This window comes from Balaenoptera borealis, assembly GCF_965194805.1.
Source record: "Balaenoptera borealis genome assembly, chromosome: 10".
NCBI lineage: Eukaryota > Metazoa > Chordata > Mammalia > Artiodactyla > Balaenopteridae > Balaenoptera > Balaenoptera borealis.
In genome coordinates, this window is record NC_138874.1 from 93,696,168 (window position 1) to 93,721,630 (window position 25,463).

The 25,463-nt window shown below is 34.0% G+C and overlaps 1 protein-coding gene across 4 annotated transcripts in view; it reads left to right on the forward strand.

Annotated features, from left to right (window-relative positions):
- SLK (STE20 like kinase) overlaps window positions 1-25,463 on the forward strand; it is a gene marked incomplete at its 5' end in the record, with an annotated part of 54,944 nt that overhangs the window by 16,309 nt on the left and 13,172 nt on the right. For 2 of the 4 annotated variants that reach the window (XM_082408255.1, XM_082408256.1), the window contains 11 exons: window positions 1,961-2,009; window positions 2,341-2,490; window positions 9,315-9,387; window positions 9,550-9,744; window positions 10,286-10,367; window positions 12,340-12,468; window positions 12,834-14,204; window positions 16,200-16,330; window positions 16,557-16,680; window positions 18,126-18,305; window positions 20,749-20,841. In XM_082408255.1, the coding sequence (XP_082264381.1) occupies window positions 1,961-2,009; window positions 2,341-2,490; window positions 9,315-9,387; window positions 9,550-9,744; window positions 10,286-10,367; window positions 12,340-12,468; window positions 12,834-14,204; window positions 16,200-16,330; window positions 16,557-16,680; window positions 18,126-18,305; window positions 20,749-20,841 (2,577 nt within the window). The remainder of the gene's footprint in view (window positions 1-1,960; window positions 2,010-2,340; window positions 2,491-9,314; window positions 9,388-9,549; window positions 9,745-10,285; window positions 10,368-12,339; window positions 12,469-12,833; window positions 14,205-16,199; window positions 16,331-16,556; window positions 16,681-18,125; window positions 18,306-20,748; window positions 20,842-25,463) is intronic. The other 2 variants (XM_082408257.1, XM_082408258.1) reach the window with 2 other exon arrangements.

Genomic DNA, 25,463 nt, shown 5'->3' on the forward strand with positions numbered 1-25,463 from the left:
ATCTATAGGAATAACCAAAATGAGTTAATTGTTCTAAAGAGGTTTATAAGTTGTGTAGGCCTATTTTATGTACTACCTCTTCTTTTTAGTCACTTATGCTACTTGAATGAGAATTGACCTGCTGATGTGAGGGTCATTAACAACATAATTATCCATAGCTTCAACAGATGTTTTGATGTGTATTTCAGATTGTACTGTATTTCATGATTGTTTGACATTGGACTCAAATGTAGAAACTTGGTTAAGAATATTAAATTTCCTAAATAATGAAATTAGATGCCTTTTTTGTTTTTAATTAATTTTTCTTCCCAGTTGGAACTTCTTTCTTTCTTTAAAGTCTTTTTTTTCCCAGCACTTTTAAAATTTTATTTTTTCTTTTTTAATTGAAGTATAGTTGATTTACAATGTTGTGTTAGTTTGAAGTGTCTTGTTTAAATTTAAGTGTCTTGATTTAAATTTAAGCATTTACTTAAAATGTTTTAAAGTTTCTTTCGTTTTCTTTGCAATTGTTTATAATTTCTTATACTAAACTTTTGATAAATCATGTAATAAATTATAAAATGCTTACTAGAAATGTTAAATATTGGGTTTGCCAAAAAGTTCATTCAGGTTTTTCCTTACGGAAATGTTTTGGCCAACCCAACATTTATCTTATATATTATCAAGCCCAACTTTAGTGCATGATGTAGTGGCCAAGTCTGTATGTAAAAATTTTATTCATTTTTAGGAAATATTAGGCATAAATAAATATATAAGTAAAATGTTAATATTTAGTATAATAACCAGTCAGTCACTTGCTCTGCACCGATACTAATTTAATCAAGAGGACTTTTTGAAATGGAGTTTCAGTTTTTTCTCCTTGAAGGAAGAAACAATGTGTTATGAAAGAAGAGTAGATTGTACAAGCTGTACCTGATTGGGAATCAAAAGGCCTTTATTTTTTGATTTTGGTGATGCTAGGCAGGAGCTTGAATAAGTCAATTAACCTTTATGACTTGTTTACTCATCTCTAGGATGAGTAATGATCTGTGTCTCAAATTATTTTTCATATGATATAATGAATTTCAAAACAATTTATTGGCAAGCTCCTGTAAAAAATAAAGTGTTGTTATACAGAGGAGAAAAAAGTGTGAAGCTACACAATTTGTTAAGGTATGTAATTAAAAAAAAATCTATAGTTATTATTAGTGTGGTGCCTTCTAATATAGCTGTTCAGAGTTCTAGCAGAATGTTTCCAGAGATAGTAATGAAAATGAATTCCTAGACAACTTAATAAATAGATGAGATCTTTACTTGAGACTATTACAAAATAAAAAGCTGGACAACTGTGAGGGACAGTTTAGTGGGAGAGATAGACATTAATTAATCAAAGAATCATAATAAATATAAAATTAAAACTGTGATAAGGGTTAAGAAAGAAAGGTGCATGGTGGTATGTACCAGGGAGGTCTGGGAAGGCATCCATCAAGAAGTGATAATTGAGCTAGGATCTGAAGCTTTTGTATATGTTTGTTTTCCTATTTTTTAGAAAAACTAAAAGTTTCTCTTTTCAGGGTTTATTCCTAGAAATAAAGTTTAAAAATATACTTGATCACTTACTTCACAATAGTTACCTTAAAAAGGAGAGTATAAAATCTTTCAGTGGTGATGAAATGGATATATAATACTGTCCTGAATAAAAATTCTATACCTGGTAATTTTACAGAAGCAGGGACACTAAAAATGATGATTAACAAAAATGCACATATTTCCACAATGTGTTCTCTTTGTGCTTTCTTAGTTGTATGTCATTAAGACTTGTAACTCTTTTTACAAAGAAAACCTTTATGGTTGTTAGCATACTATTGTTTCTGTAACCTAGGTTATTTTATAGCTATTTCTTTATCTTTTATGCTAAATTGAAGAAAAAATACTCAAACTCAATGTCGTGTTAGACACATGCTTTTTTATTTGCCTGCAGATCCTCATTGAATTTTGTGCAGGTGGAGCAGTGGATGCTGTGATGCTTGGTAAATGGTTTTTTGTTCTTCATGTTTATATCTTCAATTCTACTTTAAAAAAGTCAAGTGATTTCAAACATTTATACATATATATTTATCTTATTGTTTAGAGACATTCAGTAAGTTAAGAAATCAGCCTAATTATTTTTATATTCTTGGATAATTGTAATAAAATTCTAAAATTAAACATTGAGTATAATATGTGAAGAAAGTTTTGTGTATAGTTTTTTAAAAATCAATTCATTGTGTATGATCTTTGACAGTGATGGTAAAGTTATATAGCCTGCTGATATGCTTTCACTGTACAAAAATGCAGATTTGTTTACTGTTTCCCTTGTAGAGCTTGAGAGACCATTAACTGAGTCCCAAATACAAGTAGTTTGTAAGCAGACTTTAGAGGCATTGAACTACTTACATGATAATAAAATCATCCACAGAGATCTAAAGGCTGGAAATATTCTTTTTACCTTAGATGGAGATATTAAGTTGGGTAAGTTTATTCCTTTATATAAAACATCTGAATTTGTGCTTTGAGATTTCCCCCATATGTCTGTAACTTAATATTGTTTTGTTACGTGTCAAATATGTGAAACATGGAGAATTATATTCAAATATGTGAAACGTGGAGAATTACTCGGTGTTAATTTTTTTTTTCCCCCCATTTATTTAGGTCTTCTTTAATATCTTTCAACAGTGTTGTATAGTTTTCAGAGTACAGGTCTTTCAATTCCTGTATGCTTTTATTTATTTATTTATTTATTTTTAACATCTTTATTGGAGTATAATTGCTTTACAATGGTGTGTTAGTTTCTGCTTTATAACAAAGTGAATCAGCTATACATAGACATATATCCCCGTATCTCCTCGGTGTTAATTTTTAAGATACTTCCTTGGAGGGAATTCCCTGGCGGTCCAGTGGTGAGGACTAGGCGCTTTCACTGCTGAGGGCCCGGGTTCAATCCCTGGTCAGGGAACTAAGATCCCATACACCATGCAGTGCGGACAAAAAAACAAAACAAAACTTCCTTGGATACATAATTATTCATTAACTCCCAGAATTCCTAAGTATAGGCACCTCATATAAAGACTCTTTAAAAAGTAAGAAAGGATGGATTTTTATTTTTAAAATGGCACACTTTTAAAAGACTGGCTAATTATTTTTCCCTTAAATTTTTGTATGTAGACTTAATACTTATAAATATAATACATTTAGAAAATGCTATAGTATGTAAAACCACTAACTTAGTTTTATCTTCATTTCCAAAACTCATATCTAGTGGTTTTCTTTTTCCATGTTTAGTTTTATATTCTATTTTGTAGATATGGTATCTTGGCTAAACTAACAAAGTAACTAACCTTAAGTCTGAAAAAGATGCCTAAAATAAGTGTAAGGACTAGAATTTTTAATTTTGTTTTTTACACTGAGGGAATAAATGATAATTTCATAAGGAGAAATAGATGTAGATTTTAGATGGGAAATTAATGAATTTCATATATATGCATACAAATAGAAGTAAGTATCCCCAAGATACGTATTAAAAAAAATCTGGTGATGAAGTCTAAATTTGGGTATTTTGGAAGGATATTAAAAACAAAATATATTCAAAGGCCGTGCTGATACCAGTGATCTTAGTCATTTCACTTCACTTTGTCATGACATCTAAACAGGTATAATTTGATATACTACTAAATTTTAACCTTTTTATTAAGAAATGGATACAGATACAGAAAACCACACTAACAGTTGTGTAGCTTATTGACTTGTAGCTTTGTACACAATAGCTTTGTAACCACCACCTAGATAAAGAAATAGAATGGGACTTCCCTGGTGGTCCAGTGGTAAAGAATCCACCTTCCAATGCAGGGTACGAGGGTTCAGTCCCCCCTGGTCGGGGAACTAAGATCCCACATGCCGCGGGGCAGCTAAGCCCAAGTGCCGCAAACTATGGAGTCCACACTCTCTGGAGCCTGAGAGCCACAACTAGAGAGAAAAACCCGCACGCCACAACTAGAGAGAAGCCTGCGAGCCTCAACAAAGAGGCCGCGTGCTGCAGCGAAAGATCCCGCATGCCTCAAGGAAAAAAAAAAGAACTAGAACTATATCAGGCACCCTAGCAGCTGTTTCATGTGCCCTCTCTCAGTCACACTGTCCCTCTCTTCTCCACAGGTAATCTATATCCTGACTTTTGTAGTAATCACTGCCTTGTGTTTCTTTATGGCTCTATCACCCAGTGTTCATGTCTAGACTTTAGAGTTTAGACTTACCCATATTTGAAACCTGCTTTTTCTTTTAAGTCTCTTTTAATTTATAGGTTGCCCCCCACCGCCCTGCCATTCCTTTTGTCTCTTTACATTTTATCTATGGCATGCATTCTCATGGCATGCTTTCTCAAAGAAAGTTGGTTCTTTGGGGACAAAAAAATTTTAGTGTCACCATGGTTGTGACCCTCCAAAGGCCCATAGATATACACAAACAGAGATACAGTATATCTGTGGCATTAAAATTTCATGGCGGGGAGGGAGGATTCAGAAAAAATGTCTAAAAAGGCTCCTTAGGAGAGAGATGAAAAAAAGGTTGAGAAACACTGATGTATAGGACCTAGGCTGTTGGACCTGTAGAGTTTCTCTCATCTTGCATTTTGCTGACTGTGTACTCCTGATGACTGTAGTAAGTTCCTCTCTGTATTTCCCTCAATTTGCAGATGAATCCAAAAGCCTCATCAGTCTCAAGTTTGACTTTTTTGGCAAGACTATAGGTGGTTTTGTGTTCTTTCATTGGGAGGCATGTAATACCGGCTTTTTGATCTTTTTTTTGATGTTAGCAGCTGTTGATGTTTAATGCCTGGATCCTTTCTTTGGAGTGGCAAAATGAATTCCATCATTTTGTTCTCACTTATTATTTTTGATAACAATTTTGGTGTAATTATTCATCAGTTATTTGATTATTTTCATTTATCATCATTATAAAATTAGGAATACTTATATAAAAAGACACTTACCTTCAACTGTTTGGTTATTCAGGAGTATAGTTCATATAGACAGGACAGGAAAAATGCTTGATTCTTTCCTTTAATTTATTTAGCTTTAAAAACAATGAATTGGTTCTCTCTCATCCTTAGTTGGTGGCCAGTATTTTTTTAAATGGCATTATTAATTCATGAATTTTATTTTATAGGTTTCAAATCTATTACAATTTTTATCCTTATTATAGCTCACGTTGTACCATCTTGGTCAGTGGGAGCTTCTTCAAGCTGGTTTGTTAATCTTTTTGACATGACTCTACTAATCTTTGGTAGATTTCTTGCTGTCTGTTAGGTTGAGATGTTTCAGGCTCATCTGTTACATTTCCTGCCTCAGACCTGTAATTAGCCATTTCTTCAGGAAGCCCTGAAGAAGAAGTTTTAGTAGGACATGGTATTTCAAGACCACAATCTGAGTGTTAGACATGCTTATAGTTTCTGGATTCGCCTTCATTCTAGGCCTTTCCAAAGGACAGAGCTAGGCTCTCATGAGTTCCTACATACGTCCTATTCAAATTCAGGATAAAGCCTTTTTTTTTTTCTTCCCTTAGCCCCTTCTGTATTACATCTGTATCGCTTTTCTTCTGTCCTGAGAATCTTGCTTCTCAAGAACATTGATGATAGATTTGGAGTATTCTGTAATTACTCATTTTAACCTTCATTTCTATATTCAGCGCTCACCACTGCTCTTGTTCATGTCTCTTTGGTTATGTTGGTTGTCTGAAGTTCATTCTCTGGTAGATTTCTCTGAAAGGGCTCTCTGAGTTCTTATATAATGGTAACACTTCTACCCTTTATACTTTGAAGGTCAGCTTTGCTGGATAGAAAATCCTTGGTTCACATTTCTTTCCTTGAATATCTAAAATATGTTCCTCTGTTTTCTTCTGTCATAAAGTGTTATTGAAAAGTCTGATGAAAATCTCATTTTCTTTCTCGTGTAAGTCATGTGCTCTTTTTGCCTAGATGCCAAAGACTGTTTTTTTAAGGACTAAACTTTGACTAAACTTTTCTAAGTGTTGTTTTTTTGTTTCCCGCTCACCCCCCGCCCCCCAGGAAGGTTTTCTGTAATTATAGATGTGAGTATTTATTCTGTTCCCTTGCACTGACTTTCTCCTTTAGAGACTTTTATTATCTTTTTGTTGGACTTGACAATCATCAGTATTTATAACTTTCTCTCAGGTTCTTTTTATCTTTCTTCATTTTTTTTCATTGTGGTGAAATATACTTAAAATTTACTGTCCTAACCATTTTTAAGTGTACAGTTCCATAGCATACAGTGCATTCACACTGTCGTGCAACCAACACCACCACCCCTCTCCAGAACCTTTTCATCTTCCTCAACTGAAACTCTGTACACATTAAAACGCTTAAGTCCCCATTTCCTCCTTCCCCCAGCCCCTGGTAACCATTCTACTTTCTGTCTCTGTGAATTTGACTACTCTGCGTACCCCATATAAGTGGAATCCTGCAATACTTGTCCTTTTGTGACTGGCTTATTTTACTTAGCATAATGTCTTTAAGGTTCATCCATGGTGTAGCATGTGTTAATTTTCTTCCTTTTTTTTTTTTTTTTTTTTTTTAATTTATTTATTTATTTATTTATTTATTTTTAGCTGTGTTGTTGGGTCTTCGTTTCTGTGCGACGGCTTTCTCTAGTTGCGGCGAGCGGGGGTCACTCTTCATCACGGTGCGCGGGCCTCTCACTATCGCAGCCTCTCTTGTTGCGGAGCACAGGCTCCAGACGCACAGGCTCAGTAGCTGAGGCTCACGGGCCCAGTTGCTCCGCGGCATGTGGGATCTTCCCAGACCAGGGCTCGAACCCGTGTCCCCTGCATTGGCAGGCAGATTCTCAACCACTGCGCCACCAGGGAAGCCCAATTTTCTTCCTTTTTAAGGCTGAATAATATTCTGTTATATGTATACACCACATTTTATTTATCCATTCATCCATTGATGGACGCTTTGGTTGCTTCCACCTTTTGGCTCTTGTGAATAATGCTGCTATGAACATGGGTGTACAATATCTACTTGAGTCCCAGCTTTCAGTTCTTTTGGGTATATACCCAGAAGTGGAATTGCTGGATCATATGGTAATTCTCTGTTTAATTTTTTGAGGAACCACCATACCATTTTCCACAGTGGTTGCACCAATTTATGTTTCCACACCAATGCACAAGAGTTCCAATTTCTCCACCTCCTTGCCAGCATTTTTTATTTTCTGTATTTTTGATGATAACTATCCTAATGGGTGTGAAGTGGTAATGGGTGTGAATTTGTTGTGTTTATTTGCTCTTGCATTCCTCCTACTTTAGCCTTTGTTTCTAAAATTGTTTTTTATTTCTAATTTTACCTTGAGTTCTGTCACCTCATTTATGAGTTTTAAAATTGTGACTTCTGTTACTCTTTTATGTCATCATTTTTTAGTCTTGTAGCTTGTTTTGAAATATAATTTTGATCTTTTTTAGTGCATGTTTTTCTGTAAGTGTACTAAAATCTTATTTGAATACAGGAATATACTTTTGTGTAAAATAATGCATGCCATTGAAAATAAGTATATTTTTAAAGATTTAGGAATGCCAAAATAGTTTTGAGTTGGTTGACATTTAAAATAGTTGCACTTTGTTTCATTAATTCATAAATACAGAGAACCTTCCAATTCTGTGACATCGTATTAAGTGTACACAGATGCATATAGAACCATACTATCCTCAAGAACCATATATACATTACAATAATCAAATTTTTATGATCTTGTCAGATCACATTGTTACAAATGGAAATAAGTATGTAAAATTCTATTTTAACAGACCAACATATATATGCCATATCATTATAAGTAGAACTGTAAAACACATAATGACCTTAGTTTTCCCCTTTGCACAAAAATGAAGATGGCTTCTTGTCCCTCCTTAGTTTACCTCCTACTCATAAGAGTGCTTCGAGAGGTACGAATGTTGACAGTGGACCTTTGTGGTTTAGGCCTGTTTCTCGACCTCCTTTCCCAGTCATGTTCTGAGGGGAAAAAAGTTAAAAAGAATAGACCATTAGTAGGTTCTGGGAACACACTGGAATACGTACTGAGCTGACTCTACCTGAGTAGAAAACCTCTTCTGGCAGAAATTTCATATTGTGATCTCAATCCCGTCCTGCGGAAACATGGCAAGTTATAAGTTGAGGAAGTAGGGGGGTAATAGGGATGGAGAGTCCTGAATACATCTATTTATGTGGTATTTTCTGCAGATATATCTTCCAAGTATAGTATGTTCTATTGGCAAATTCATTTATTAATTTAATTATAAAACATTAATGACATATCTAGTATAACAAAAGACTTCATACACCATATTAAGAAGCTTAAACATCATTCTACAGGCAATAGGTAGCTGCCAAGATGTTTTAAGCAGGAGAACTACATGGTCAAAAAAAGAAAAGAAAGAACTATATAATAGACATAAATTAGAATATAGGGCAGGATTTCATGAGTTTTAAGAGTTCTACTGCCAGAGTATCACGACGGTTAAAATTACACATATGATTAATAACAGTAGCTGACATTTATTGTGTGTATATTCTGTGCCAGGCCTTGGGGCATGAATACTAAATACGAGATTTTTGGTATTTATTCAGTTTTGAGAATCGTGGCATGTCAAATGAAACTTTAAAAGTTAAATGTATATGGCATGAGGTAATTTATGCAGCAATAGCAATTTTATGTTGCTATTAACGATTGAGCTCTAAGCTGAAAAGGAGTTAACAACTGATAAAGCTATAATGTTGCTGTGCCCTATAATTTAAATTAGAAAGCATCGTTCCTAATTTTTTTCTTTGTGATATAATTTTATGCGGAAGTTAGCAAGACATATGCTGTCATAAAGGCTGCTTTGGTATAATTTCTGTTTTTCACACTATAGAAAAAATGTCCCTTAATTTAATTGTAACATATAGCACTAGTTGGCATTTATTTTGGTGAAGTGGATAGACTGATCTATTTTAAAGTTACTATTTTTTTTTTTCAATTCTGGAGAATTTGTGATCTGAAGATGTGTAAGGATGGTGGTATCAAGTGTATTAATGATGGAACCTTTCCTTTGGCAGTTTCTTTTTGGGGGGTGGGGTATGGTAGAAAGAGGGTGGTCAAAATTAGGATGATAGAGAGTTATTTCTCTTTCTATTTTGCTTACCCTTTAATAACAGTGGCCTTATTAAAGACTTGATATGCTTTTCCCTTATGTTGAATAATATAGCGTTCTTTGCTTAAAAACTATCATTAATACTTTTGTATGATTATTTCAAGCGGATTTTGGAGTATCAGCTAAAAATACAAGGACAATTCAAAGGAGAGATTCCTTTATCGGCACACCCTATTGGTATGTATTCAGTTTTATGGATTTGCAGCGTTAGTTATGTCAACAGTTATTATTACTCATTAATTTTGTCCACATAATCAATTATACTGTCTATCTTTCATGTGGTTTGTGATCACTGCTCTTAAGTTAAACATCTTAATTTTCAGTTCTCTGTCTTCATAGGATGGCTCCTGAGGTAGTCATGTGTGAAACATCTAAGGACAGACCCTATGACTACAAAGCTGATGTTTGGTCCCTGGGTATCACTTTAATAGAAATGGCTGAGATAGAACCACCTCATCATGAATTAAATCCAATGCGAGTGCTGCTAAAAATAGCAAAATCTGAGCCCCCTACATTAGCACAGCCATCAAAATGGTAAAGTATTCCTAAACAATATTTTTTAAGAAGCAAAACTTGATGCTTTATTCTTCCAACTTTCCAAAGGTATTTAAATTTAGGTACATGGTGCAAAGATTGTATGAAGTAGAAAACTGATTTTTGGTGTATTTTCAAGACTTAAGGACCATATAAACTCCTGTAACTAACTTTCCCCATAAATTAAAAAATACCAGTGATTTGAGTTCTACATGAAAGAGATATTTTCTGTACTTTGAGAAAGTGAGGCATATATGTGATTGATCTGTATTTGTGGAGTTTAATATAATGGAAGAATTTTTGTGATTTTTAGCATACTTATGGATATATGGCTGTATCTCAATGACTTAAACTATGAACCTATTTACATATATGTAACTTGTATTTGTAGATAAATGACTTATGAAATATTAATATTCTCATAGCTAGTTTTCTTATGTTGAATTAATACTGTTACATACATAATGGAACTTAACCATAATTTCTCAGTTTTGATTTTAAAAGAAAAATAGAATGTCATTATTAAAATTTTATTTTGAAGGTCTTCAAATTTTAAGGACTTTCTAAAGAAATGCTTGGAAAAGAATGTGGATTCTAGGTGGACTACATCTCAGCTACTGCAGGTAAGATAAGAGTAGTATGACAATGGCAAACCATATAATTGTTGTAACATCTCTTTAAGAGGAATACAGTTTCAGATTCCTTCAGTGTGCCCTCTTTCCACTTGAGTTTCCCTGTGCAAACTCACTCAAGATTCAATGTAGTAGTTAACATTTGCTTTACAAACATTTGCTGCTTTTACTAAAGGGCATTTATTTAGCTTTTAAATTTCTCGTATGCTTTTTTGATTCAGTTTAATTGTGTTTTTTTCATTTTGTTTAGTTATTTCCACTTTGTCAGTTACTTACATTTTGTCTCTCCAGTTAGTAGAAAACAAGCACCTTGGTGGCAGGGGCCATGAGCTAATTAATTTTTTTTTAATGTCCCTTACAGTGAGGGTAAATGTTCAGTAAATATTGCTAACTTTTAAAAAATGGTGTTAAAGTGATTGGATAATTTTGTTTTATAGCAGAACTTGTTTGTAATATTTGAAATAAAATTTTGTCAAATAATAGTATAGGTAGAGAAATAGCATGACAAGTCTTGAGGCAGTTACTGTTAGGTTGAGTACAACTCCTCCATTATAGTTTTTTAGATTGATCTATTTATCTGGGGGGAGAAGCAGGAAAAATTGCCTTTCTCTGTGCAACAAGTATATCCTTGGAACACACTTTCTCTTATTATTTCACTACCCCCCCATTTGAAGGCCTTAATCTGTGACAAACACCAAGTGCTGAGTGTACAGAGGTGAATAAAATATCTTCTTACTCTTAAGGATATTAGAACTATGTCAAAAACCAGATGTTTATAGACACTTTTTATTAATTTTTATTGGAGTATAGTTCTTTACAATGTTGTATTAGTTTCTGCTGTACAACAAGTGAATCAGGTACACGTATACACATATCCCCTCTTTTTTAGATTTCCTTCCCATTCAGGTCACCACAGATCATTGAGTAGAGTTCCCGTGCTAAACAGTAGGTTCTCATTAGTTATCTATTTTATGCATAGTAGTGTATATATGTCAATCCCAGTCTCCCAGTTCGTCCTACCCCCCCTTCCCCCCCATTGGTAACCATAAGTTTGTTCTCCACATCTGTGACTTTGTTCATCTGTACCATTTTTCTAGATTCCACATATAAGTGATATTATACGATATTTGTTTTTCTGACTTACTTCACTCTGTATGACAATCTCTAGGTCCATCCGTGTCTCTGCAAATGGCACTATTTCATTCCTTTTTATGGCTGAGTAATATTCCATTGTATATATGTACCACATCTTCTTTATCCATTCCTCTGTCAATGGACACTTAGGTTGCTTCCATGTCCTGGCTATTGTAAATAGTGCTGCAGTGAACATCGGGGAGAATGCATCCTTTCAAATTATGGTTTTCTCCAGATACGTGCCTAGGAGTGGGATTGCTGGGTCATATGGTAGCTCTATTTTTAGTTTTTTAAGGAACCTGCATACTGTTCTCCCTAGTGGCTGTACCAATTTACAGTCCCACCAACAGTGTAGGAGATAGATACTTTTAACAGAACTTTAAAGCTTTTTGTAATTCTTTTATTGAGGCTTTATACATATTGTTACTTTCTAACAATTAAACATATTGTAAACATATTGTTACTTTCTAAAACTAGTAATGTACTTGAAACTTGCTTTAAATTTTAATTTAGATTTTAGGTTATGAAATTTTCAGACATGCAGAAAAGTACATATACCTACTACCCAGATGTAATATGTTATCATTTTTGACGTATTTCTTTCAGATTCTTAAAAAAAGGTACAGATACAGTTGCAGGCAGCCTCTACTCCTGCTCAATTCCCTCCCCCTCCTTCTTTTCCCAGATGTAATATCATCTGAAGTTGTTTGTATTTTTTCTACTTATATGTTTATATTTTTGCCACATAACAATGTGTTTTATATATTTGAAATTTACTTCACAAGCATTTCAGTTGTTACTGAGTATGCTCTTTTTAATGATCAAACAGCATCCCTTTGTGACTGTTGATTCCAACAAACCAATTCGAGAATTGATTGCAGAGGCAAAGGCTGAAGTAACAGAAGAAGTTGAAGATGGCAAAGAGGAGGATGATGATGAAGAAACAGAAAATTCTCTGGTCAGTATTTAGAAAGGAAATTTCATTTAGGTAATTTTTAGAGTTGAGTTTTGAGGTATGATTGCAGCTGTGTCTAAGAATTAATTGACGGGTAGCATTACAAAAACCTTTAATTTTAGAGGTGAAGATTTATTAAGTTTGCTCCTTGTTTTCAAGTTTGCTCCTTGCTACCCATTTTTGTCATATTTATTATGTGAAGATTTGTCAATTCTTTAAGTTATTTTTATAATTTCATCAAATTTTACTGAATAAAGATATTAAATCATTATATATATGAATTAAATCATTCTTATATATGAAACGTTGTTTTGGTTACCATCTTGAAATTATGTTTTAACACTAAAACTGTATAAAATCTTTTTTAGCCAATACCTGCAAGTAAGCGTGCCTCCTCTGACCTTAGTATTGCCAGCTCTGAAGAAGATAAGCTTTCACAAAATGCTTGTATTTTGGAATCTGTCTCAGAAAAAACAGAACGTAATACTTCTGAAGATAAATTTAACGGTAAAATTCTTACTGAAAAACCCGCCACTGATGAATCTGAAAATACTGTGGTAGGCATTAATGAACATGTTAATGATACTCATTTAGAAGCTATGGCTGAACTTCATAATAGAGCAACAATAATCGAGGAAAATGGGAGAGAGGAGAAGAGACCCAAGCTTGAAAATCTACCTGACACAGAAGACCATGAAACAGTGAACATTAATTCAGTCAATGAAGGAAAAGAAAATGACATAATGATAACTTCAGAAACAAATATTGAACAGAATCTGAAACCTGAGGAAGAAGGGGATCGAGAAAAGCAACAGATATTTGAAAATAAGTTTATAAAATCTGAAGAAATTGAAGACACTACTATTCAGACAATGGATTTAGTTTCTCAAGAGACTGGAGAAAAAGAGTCAGATATTCAGGCAATTGAAAGTGAAGTTGAGTTTACAAAGGAAGACACCCTCGAGAAATTGGGAAGAGATGACAAAACCGAAAAAGATATGATCAGTGATACAAGCAAAGTGATAGGAACAAATGAGGCAGAAGACGTTGCTCAGAAGGCAACTGAAAACAGTGCTGAGGATGCTCAGAGTAATGATGGGAAAGAAGTGGGTGAAGCAGGCCAGAAATTAGTGATCAAGTCCACAGAGGGCCCTGAGGCTGGTGGTGCTGAGGAAGTTTCTATTAAAGAAATAGTTGAAACTAATGAGATAGATCAAAAATCTGTAGAAGGTAAAGGTGAGGAACAATTAATCAGCAGTTCAGAGAACATAGTGGAGGCCAATGAGGAGCTCGGGACAAATGAAGTTGAGATTACTGAATCAAGCAGCACTGAAGGAATGGAGGTCAGAAGTGCGGTGACTGATAGTGACCAAAAGGCTTTAGAAAGTGAAACTCGGGATGCTCATGAAGCCACTGCTCAGATGGACACAGAACAGAAAGATATTCCATGCGAAGTGCCAATTAAAACAGAACCTCAAGTTCCTGCCACTTCACAGCCTGGTGAACCTCAGCCTGTTCTAATACCCAGTATTAATATCAACCCCGAAGATGCAGAAAATAAAGGAGAAATAGGTGCTTTATCAAAAACTGAAACCATGTTACCAGAATCTGAGAATCAAAAGGAAAATGATACTGATTCAGGCACTGGTTCCACTGCTGATAATAGCAGCATTGACTTGAATTTATCCATCTCTAGCTTCCTAAGCAAAACTAAAGACAATGGATCAATATCTTTACAAGTAAGTGTACACGGGTCCTTGTTTGGGTTTTTCTTTGTTATTTTGGCAGTAGAGAGTTTGTGTGAAACTGATGTCTTGAAAACAGAACAACACTAAATCAGTGTAGTATTAACCCTATAAAATTCTTAAGGCCTATGAGGGCAATCAATTAAAAAAAAACACTAAAGAGATTCTGGATGTAATCTTTAAATTTTTTGGTAGTACCTACCTATTTTTGCCAACTTGATATCAATAGTATAATACAGTTGCTTACTGGAATTTGGGTTTTCCTATTGTACATACCTAGGTATAATTGTAGCAAGAATCAGCAGTATATGAAAGAATTGAGGACTTGAAAGAATGATCTCTTTTTAAGAATGTTTAGGGTATAAACAGCCCTTGTTACCACTGGCACGTGCGGTGACCACTCTTACCTCCTCAGTCATAGCAATCACTACTGCCGTGAGAATCATCGTGGGAACAGAGCCAAACACTAAACCTTGAACACTTGGAGCTTTTAAGCATAATTCTCCAATCTGAGTTACTAGGGGGAGCTGTGTAGAAGTATGGAGTGGGGCCAGAGAATCAGTATTTATAGCAAAAGATCCCATGGAATTCTGATACAGGTGAGACTCTGGATTGACAGGTGGCAGAAAAGCAGAAAGAACTGAAGAAAATTGACCTTAGGGATAGGATGCCAGGGCATGACTGATCAGCCTGCGTATCTGCCCCAGATTATTACATGTATTGCTTAGATGGTCTGCAGTTTTCAGGTTGTTTCCCTGTTGAAATTCCATTAATATGAAGTCCATTCACTGACTTAATAGCCTTTCCAAAAAATGCAGATACTTCTGTGAGAATTAAGGTGATATTAGTTGTGGATACTTCAGTAGGAACTGAAGAAATGGAAAATTTGGAGGTTACAGGGAGGTAGATTTATTTTTGGAGCATGCCCACTTTAGGTTTTAGAGGAAGTCTGGTTTCGGGTGGCCGTAGTCCAGGGCTTAGGGAGAGCAGTGTGAGAATACTGGAAGCCTAGAGACTACAACAGTAAGAGGCTGAAGAAAGGTGATTGGAAAGTGCCAAAGATCAACTTAAAAATTCTAATGCATTTTGAATGTAGTATTTTCACATTCCCCTTTTGCTCCCTCTGCTTTCTAACCTTTTCCACCTATCAAAACTAAGCAATTATCTGTTCTGAATACTTACATGTTTACCAAGATGTATTTGTAGCAGTGTTATACTTCTGTTATTTCTCTTTGCTTTTAAAAAGCATTAGGATAACCAACTGAGGAATGAAGAGTTTGGTCTTGATAAAGAATTTTGGGCAATAGCTAACAGGCAGATCTGGTATTTGGGGAGTGCAGTAGAGGTGCTGTCTTTCTAGTAACTCTAAAATCACTCATCCATCTCTGGCCCTGAGATGGAAGAGGGCTGGTGATACTATTGTTGTTGATGAAATGGATTTTGAATCCCAGTCCTGGCAGTGTTTAAAAGTTATCTGGGAGCCTTTCAAAATGAAATTCTCAGCCACCCTCAGACCTGTTGATTTAGATTCTCTAAGGGATGAGCCCCATGAATTCATTTTTAATTGCTTTGTAAGTGCTTCTAAAACAGAAAAGCAGAGGTATCTGAGAACCTACAAGATAAAAAGAGGAAAGAATGGTTAACATGTGAAAGTTGTACTAATTACTCTTTTTTGTGAATTGCTTGTTACCATTGGTGCCTAATTATGATGTGGTATCATAAAAATTCTACATGCACATCATCAAAATGCATAATTTCACTTGAAAAAAATTTGATTTTATCTGTAAAATCATGTGAAAGTCAGATGAGGTGTGAGATGATATAATTGGTTTCAAAGTTGTCTTACTGCTTTCTATTCATACTTTATGTGTGTAGTCTTCATAGTCTTCATAGCTGTTCAGTTTCTTGTTCTTGTTCTTTTAAGAAGAAAATGTTTTCTCTCTCTAGTATTCCCCATGTAAAGCCTAACTAAAATAAAATCTCACTCAGGAAACAAGAAGACAAAAGAAAACATTGAAGAAAACACGCAAATTTGTTGTGGATGGTGTGGAAGTGAGTGTAACAACATCAAAGATAGTTACAGATAGTGATTCCAAAACTGAAGAATTGAGGTTTCTTAGGTGAGTAGAGAAACAACATGATTTAAACTGGTTTTGTGACTTCTCAAGTCTCTGCAGAGTCTGAAGAATAGAGAAACAAGAGTAAAGTCTTGGCTAATTTTGGATTCTTGTATTACTTTTCCATTTGAAAATAAATGTTACTTTTAAAGTTTTTTTCTTTTAAAGCATTACTTCAAAGGTGTAACTTTTGCTGTCTTCCTCTATCATTGCCATTAAATTTTTTCAGACGTCAGGAACTTCGGGAATTAAGATTTCTTCAAAAAGAAGAGCAAAGAGCCCAACAGCAGCTCAATGGCAAACTGCAACAACAGCGAGAGCAAATTTTCCGGCGTTTTGAGCAGGAGATGATGGTAAAGTCTTGGAATTTTGTACCCTTTTGTTAATAAAGAAATTTAAGGCTTAGAAAAAACCCCACCACTGGAAGGTTTTAGAACTTGTTCTCTGATTACTAGATTTCTCTGGCTTTGTGATGTATTTCTCGCCTTTATCTCTTTGGTGTTTTGGATGCTTTCTTTTTTCTTCTTCTCTTCTCTTCTCTTCTCTTCTCTTCTCCTTTTGCCTGACTTACAGTGTGGTGGGTGTTTTCATTTTTCTCTGATTAAATCTGTCATGAAAACCTGGAATCATGAAGCTAGTAGATGGTTTGCAAAGTTCTTAGGTGTGCCTATTGCTGTATAACTTTTTATTGTTACAATTTGACCTCTCAGAATTAGAATCCAAGATTTAAACCAGTCTAGAGCAGTTGTCTTCAAACTTGGCTGAGTATTAGTACTTCCTGGGGAATTTTTCAAAATACACTTACTTCTCTAGCTACTACAGTTAAGCTTCCACATCCCTTTTCACAGCTGCTAGAGAAGTTAGTGCTGACTTGTAAAGGGTAATTGTCACCGAGTCTTTAAATTTTTACTTTGTGTCCAAAGTTGGAAAAGGAATTATTAATGTGATATAAAATTTCAGTAACTTATGTTGAACATGTAGCTTAATGTAGGTTAGAAAAAAGATCGTTTGAAATGTTATAGGATTCATGGTTGATTATAGTACTTAGGTTTTTATAATTTTAAGTGGTAAGGATTGTTTTGTGGTTGGCATTGCTGATTACATATGTTGTATCATAACTGAGAATTCCTAAGAAAATAATGAACTTTTGTTCTGAGTATTTTTACAGTACTTATATTCTACTTTCTCCCCCACATATTTTCCAAAATATTTTGCTTTTTAATTTTTTTTAAAAGAAAACACCCTTTACAAATACTTAACTCTACCTGTGTCTAAAATTGCAATGTTACTCAAGTATTATATAAGCAGAAATCTTTTGTTGAGAGAGTAGATTTATAATTCTAAAAGGTTTGTTTCAATGAAATATGATGTTTAAGAACCTTAATGAGGAAGGGTAAATTTGTAAATGACAAGTAATGCTACGTTTTTAAAATAGACTTCAAATGAGACCTTTGATTTATCAAAAATTTTATAGGATAAATACTGAAAATTTTCTTACTTTAGTATTTCGTAGCAACTGGATATTCTTCTAGATTGTCTAAAAATTTTTGAACGTTCTACACTTGTACAATAGAAAAAAGTGTTTTCCATATTAGAAAAAAACGAAATGCACATCTTTTTGAAAAATTTTTAAAACATATTTTAGTGCATTTGAACTTGTTCAGTATTGCGAAGGGTATGTATTACGTCACTCAATTTAAATGCCAGTTATGTGCTCTTAGTAAACATCTTCAGTATAATGAATTAATATGAGCGTTAATGTTAAAGTTAAATGATCTTGAGCTACATCATTTTACAGAGCAAGAAACGACAATATGACCAAGAGATTGAGAATCTAGAAAAACAGCAGAAACAGACTATTGAACGCCTAGAACAAGAACACACAAATCGCTTACGAGATGAAGCCAAACGCATTAAAGGTGAACAAGAGAAAGAGTTGTCCAAATTTCAGAATATGTTAAAGAACCGAAAGAAGGAGGTAAGTGTAACTACTGTTTTTAATGTACACTTAAGACTGTCTAAGGAATTAAGATAATACTTGGCAGTTAAATGGCACTCATTCATTTTTTTTTTCGGTCTTCCCAGCAGTTAGGTAGGGTAGTAGTAAGGTCAGATGTTATCTCATTTTACTGCCAAGAAAACTGGAGTAGAAGAGGTTTTAATGGCCTGTTCAAGTTCACAAACTATTATTAAATGTCCAGCTAACCCTTGAACCAAGTCTTCAAATTGAGTCTAATCCATTTTCCTTTCAACCTATCACTCCTCCTTTTTTAATGCAACATTTAAGGCCTGACATAGTAATGTTCTTTTTCAAGAAAACATACTATGTTCTGTGTGCAGGTGGCAATAATAATTCATCTTAATATTTATTTGCAATATTTAATTCATGCTTAAAAATGTTTTTTTCTCTTGATTAGCTTGATTACCTTTCTTGGACTTTGTGTCAAAACAAAAGCTGAGTAACCTGAAATTTGAAATAATATCTTTAAGTTTATCAAATTGTGAGATACTTTGAACAATCACAGGTGGAAAATATCTGTAAAGTCATTTGATTATAATGAATTTTTTCATTTTTCCTGAAATTGTTCCATACTGTCATAGAATCTATTTGTGGTATTATTTACTATGAAAGATTGTCATTGTTTCAGAAAGAGGATTAACATATTGTATTAGTGTGTGTTTTTCTTTCCCAATTAAAATAACACTAAGAGAGCTTTTACATATTATCAGTTTTGAGAGATAATTTTATAATTTATTCTGTTCCTTTAGTATAAGAGGAGAATTTATCTTTTCATGATATGGAAGACCCCGGGACAATATTATGATCAGTTTTATTAGTTTTGGAACACACTAATATCAACCAAACTAGTGAATACATTTTCACTTTTGTTCCATGTCCCAAGTACTCAGATTCATTGATTTTAACAATGAAATTATGCAGATAATGGAACATCATTTTGCTGAACTTGAGGATCTGCTTTAAAAAGGATAGAATCAAATGTTAATAAATAAAGTGCATTCTATGATTTCTTTAGGTAAAGATGAATGAAATGGTATATAGCCTTTTGATGTGGCTACCATTTCTAAAAATTACTGTTTTATTACTGTTTATTATATTTTATATAGAATTGCTCTATATACCATGATGTATGACTTTACTGTATTAACTAAATGTTAATTTTCTTGAAACCGTGAGTAGTTTTAAGAGGTTATTTTTTAATATCAGGTTAAATTTTAAAAATTTTGTAGGTAAGTATATGATTTAATTATAGATATCTAAAAGTTTCTAGTTATTGTTACTGTTTTGGACTAGGAGAGGTTTAGCCAGAGAACATGTTTGAGATAGTGATATGCATATTTTAAATAATTCTATTCTATATTTTTTTCCTTATCGCTAAACTTCTTGCATTTGGGGAGTCTCTTCTTTTTCATGGTGATTTGGTTTCATGAGAGATTACTGACGGGAAATTTTAAATACACTATGTTAAATCATAATCAGTCTCTTTCACAGACCATCAATGGCGTGTGGTGATTTGGAATCTGGTTGCTTTTGGTGCTTCTACTTATAAACACGTGATCGTTTTTCGTAGTTGGATTACAGATCTATTGTTAGGTGGAATACCTATCTAGGGTTTTGAAATGATTGAAAGAAGGAGCTCTAAAATACACTTCATTTTATAATATACTTTATTTGGTATAATAAATCATAGCATATAAACTTATTTTATGAGGGGTTATATTACTGATTTTAAAGCTGACAATTGATTTTGGCTTAAATTATCAGCAAAGGAGAATGTTTTTCTAATCTAATCCCAAAATCATCAGATGTGTTCATTTTTATCGCACCATATATAAAATAGTTTATTATGAAAAAAGAAAACTTAGTGTCCATTTGTCTCTCCTTTGTGTATTCTAATGCTTACTTTCCCTTTTGTTTTTCTTTTGATCTCATTAAGTGGATTTCATTTAGAATTATTTCATTGGTTTTATCAAGCCAATTATGAAATTTTGCAGTTTTATAAATGAGTGGCATTTGTTTTCCTTATATCCAATATTTCAAACAATGTCAGTAGATATGTTTATAATTTTATGATCTTTCAAGGTCAGTTGAGTTTATCACCTTTAGTTCAGCGTTAGCGTTGCAAGTAATTCTTTACTGATTGTCTTTGGATCTAAAGAGAGAATGATATGTAGGGATAATTAAGCAACTAATTTTCCTTATATGGTGTAATGTCCCTTTCTGCACTGAGATTAAGCATGTTCTATCCTTTCATTCTTTTTCACCAAACTAACACCTATGCTAATGCATGTTGAAAGGAGCTTTTTAACAGCTTTATTTGACTTGTAGCTTGTCTGCTCACGTAAATGCTTGCTGTGGAGAAAGTGTTTTTCCCCACCTCCTGCATGCTTATACACTGTAGGTTATAAATGAAGTGGAGAAAGCACCCAAAGAGCTGAGAAAAGAGCTCATGAAACGCAGGAAAGAGGAGCTTGCACAAAGCCAGCATGCTCAGGTAACAGCAGCAGCTTAACGCTACTAAAAACAGAAAGTGGCAATATTTTCACAGCTCAGTAAACCATGGTTGAAAGGGTAAATTCTGTACTTATTATATGATGTTGACGTCTCCTCATACAAAGGTTCCCAGGGCATTCTTTATGTAGTACTAAATTCACACTAATGGTGACATTTAAGTTGCTGACATGAAATTAAGTGAAATGTTTGGAAAGCTGACTCCAGATGAAATAAACATGTATGTTAATGTATAATCCACTCTATTCTTATTTTAATCATGATGGAAGCTTATATTTAAGTGGTAATGTCAATGGTTGATAGAAGATTTTTAGGGCAGAAAAATATAGAGGGTGAGTATATAAGCTTTGTGCATACAAAAGGAATGCATATTTAAAAGGCCATTAATTTGGGAGTCCCCTTATGGCCTGGTGGTTAGGATTCCGGGCTTTCACTGCTGTGGCTTGGGTTCCTTCCCTGGTCGGGGGAACTGAGATCCTGCAAGCCTGGTAATGGTAATGTTAAATGGTAGATAAAACACTTATTACTGTTAAACTCAACAATATAAGCAACTTAAAACCAGATTTTAAATATTAAGTATGTTGTTTTTCTTTTTGATTCAGAATCCAGCAGTTACAAAAATAGACCATTTTTACCTATATAAACCTGATTCTAGGTTATGATAAGGCTGAGCCAATTGATGGGTGAATTCTCTACAAAATAGATAAATTGGTATTTTCAACAGATTTTTCTAGAAGTATCTCACATGAGTATGAGGTCTTTTATACTTGGGATCACCTTTTAATTAAGCTTGCACTCAGCTGGGAGGCAAAGAGAGAAGTGAGCTCAGTTTGTAGTTACAGATGTTAATGAAAGGAAGAAGAGACATGGATTATTTATTTGTTGCTTTAAATTATCTTTTTAACGTGGGTTTTATGTAATTTAAAAAGTGGTTCCCAGACTTTTGAATTTTATAGATTCGTGAAAAGAAACATAGAAGCAACAAAAACCTTTGGGGGGCATGACAAATGGGTTGCCATTAAAAATTTTTTTGTTTTTGTCAAGGAAGGTTATTTGAAACTGCCATTTATTTGTCACCATCATTTCAAAAGAGAGATTATTTTAACACCATGAAAAATAAGGAAACTATTTCAGAATTTAAAATTTTAATAAAACTAGCCTATTTGAATAAATTTAGTTGTTTTTTTTTTCTTCCTGTGAGCCAATGAAAAATTTTGTCTTGGCCTGGTATGGGAATTACTACAAGCACACCTCGTTTTATTGCTCTTCACTTTATTGCAATTTTGCAGTACTGTGTTTTTTACAAATTGAAGGTTCATGCAGCCCTGCATTGGGCAAGTCTGTCAGCACCATTTTTCCAGCAGCTTTGCTCACTTCGTGCCTCTGTGTCACATTTTGGTAATACTCACAGTATTTCAAACTTTTTCATTATTATATTTGTTATGATGATCTGTGATCTTTGATGTTACTACTACGACTTGCTGAAGGCTCAGGTGATGGTTAGCATTTTTTAGCAATAAACTACTTTTTAATTAAGGTATGTATGTTGTTTTTTTAGACATAATGCTATTGCACACTTTAACAGACTATAGCGTAAACATAGCTTATATATTTGGGAAACCAAAAAATTCGTGTGACTTGCTTTACTGCGGTGGTCTAGAGCCGAACCTACAGTATCTCCAAGGTATGCCTGTAGTTGAGGTGATAATAGCAAACACAGCATTTACTATATGGCACATACTGTTCTAAATGCTTTACCTATATGAACTCATTTAACCTCACAACACAGGAGGTAGTTAGTTACGCATATTACCCCCATTCTACCGGTGAGGGAACTAAAGCACAGGAGGTTGAATGACTCTCCCACGTTCACACATTTGGTTAGTGGTAGAGCCAGAATTCTCATCTAGGCAAGTTTGGCTCCATGTTTCATACACTGAACCACTGCATCATGCTGCTTCTTGTATTCAAGCTACCCTTTCTGTGCCTAATCTAAACTCTTATTGGCTTGGCCCAGTGGTTGTTGGCCATGCCTTATTAATAGGTGAAGAGGAAGTCCTTGCTGGCCACACATCGATTTTTGGGTAATTTGGATTTCAAACCAGAAGATAACAATTTGGTTTTTGCCTTGTAAAGGAATGTAAAGTTTTTAATTTCAAAAGGTAAAATGTCAGACTCTAGAGTTGAAATTGAGAATTTAGTGTTGAATGGTAAGTGATCCAATGCTTTAATAAAACTTTGTTGGTGATTTTTCATATAATTTGAGGGGCTAGCCTGTATTTTCCAACTAAAGCTGAAAGAAATAGTAAATTTCTATCTGTAAATTTAATGAAGAATTTAGTAATCTAACAAATTTCAAAAGTATTTCTATTTAGCTACCACTTTTGATGAAGGTGTTAACCCATGATAACTTGAGTCTAATATTTTAAACTTTTTAAAGACTTTATGAATAATAGCCATATGGTCATGGAACTAGAATGTATTTGATCATCTAGTTCAGTGGTTTTCAAACTGTACTCTCAGGAGCTCTTGAGTTTGGAAGAAGCATCTCGAGAATCCTTCAAAAAGTGAGGACAGTAGGGCTCTGGGCCCCTGCTTCCAGAGCAGGACCACTTTTCATCTGTTTTATAAACTGAGATTGTTTTGGTGAGTTTTTTAAAAAGAAAGTTCAACTGGTTTAAAAAACAATGGCAGCAAACTAGAGTTTGGAAACCACTGATCTAGTTCAAATCCTTCATTTTACAGATGAGAAAGAGACCCCTTTGTTAAGTGACTTGTTCCAGGCCTCAGGAAACTCTGAGTTTGTATAATTATTCTTTCCATTTACAAAAAGTCATTCAGCTCTATTCTTACCTGGGAAGTGCGTTGTATTCTGATCCACAGGGCGTTGCTCAGGTCATGATTCAGTCTTTTCAGTTGTCATCTTGTGCAGTCTTCAACGCCCAAATGCAGGACGTAAGTCCCGCGTGCCTTGTAGGAGGGTGCCTTCTTCTGTTTTACCTGCTTTTTCTTTGGCTCACATGTGCCTTTTCATTGTTAGCTTCATTTGCTGTAAACCTAGAAGATTAATAGATGATAATGTCAGTGATGACGGTAGTAATAACCTGACATGAACTTTATAGTACAGTATTCTTTGAAGAGTTTTCACATTTGATTCTCATTGCCAACCCCTAATATAGGGATGGAGTGTGTCTGTTTTACAGATGAGGAAATCGAGGCACAGAAGACTAAGTGATTTGCCTAAAGTCACAAAAGAGATTAGTGGTAGAGCTGGAACTAGAACACTTCTACTACAGTGTTCTTTTTTCTGTCTACACCACCACAAATTTTAATCTGAGATTTTCATCTTTTTCAAGAAATATCTTCTCAATAGTATTTTATGAACTTTGCACATGTGAGAAATTGAATGCTGTGGTTAGATTTTTCTCTTCGTGTGAAGTGACATTTTGATTGCATATATGTTTATGTAGATGTTTTAATTATGGATATGGTCAGAAAAGCCATGTTAAAAGTGGTGATTTTAGTTCCATTTAGTTTTCACTGTTCAAATTGTCCATAATGAATGGTGGGTTGCTATTCTCCATGTTGCAGTTTTAAATTAAGTCTGGAATTCCAGGCTGTATTCTTTCTCACAGTTTCTATAGGGAAATGACTAGCTTATTTAACACTGTAATTTTTGTTTGTGATGTTTGATACACACAACTGGAGTAGATAGAATACAGCTTGATTTCAACCCCTCCTTCCCCCCTCCTGAAATTATTTATTTATTTATTTATATTATTGTCAGCCATTGGACTCTATAGTTTTCTAAAAGAGTAGTCAAAATGTTAATTATTTTTTGACAAGAGGGAGAAATTATGAATTATGAACACTTTTCTGATCATTACCATTTTTAGCTTTTAAGTTAAAATGACCAAATGCTGTACAAATAGCGCCACGTATCATAGCCCTTTCTTATAGTTTTCTAGAACCCAAAGCTGTATTTTTAATGTTCACAGTTATCTGACTAATGGGATAAAATTCCTTATCAGAATTAAAACTTGTACATTTAAAGGGCACTCATTTTACAATTTCTGTGTCCATTTTGAAATTGTTACTCCTAGTGATCAAATTGATCTGTTATTATTTTTTTAAATGAGTGTAATTTGTGCAGTCTTTTTGGAATGTAAAATCACTTTTCTTTTAGATCCTAAGAGTAATTTCTAATTACAGATTCCACTGTGAATGTATTATACTTGGCTTTTGAAGTTAGGAAATTTAATGAAAGCTCAGTGATATTAAATTTTCATTTCTTTTGTGGTAATAAAATATATTAATTAATGTGTAAGGGACCTTTTCGGTAGTTTTTGGCTTTAATATTAAAAAAAATCAAATGTGCAATATTCTTGACTATGTAATCATCCACACTCTGCTTGATTATTCAAGTGCATAAGGCAGCTGGTGTCTTTGCAAACTCTGATGGTTAGGAAACACTTCCATACGTTGCCTGCCTTGACCTGTTGATCTTTCTTTATCTTCTGGAGGAGCACAGTGCTAGTTCTGCCCGCTTCTATATAACAGTCTTAGCTCCTTTTTCCTCTCATATACTGGCCACTTCAGGGCGTG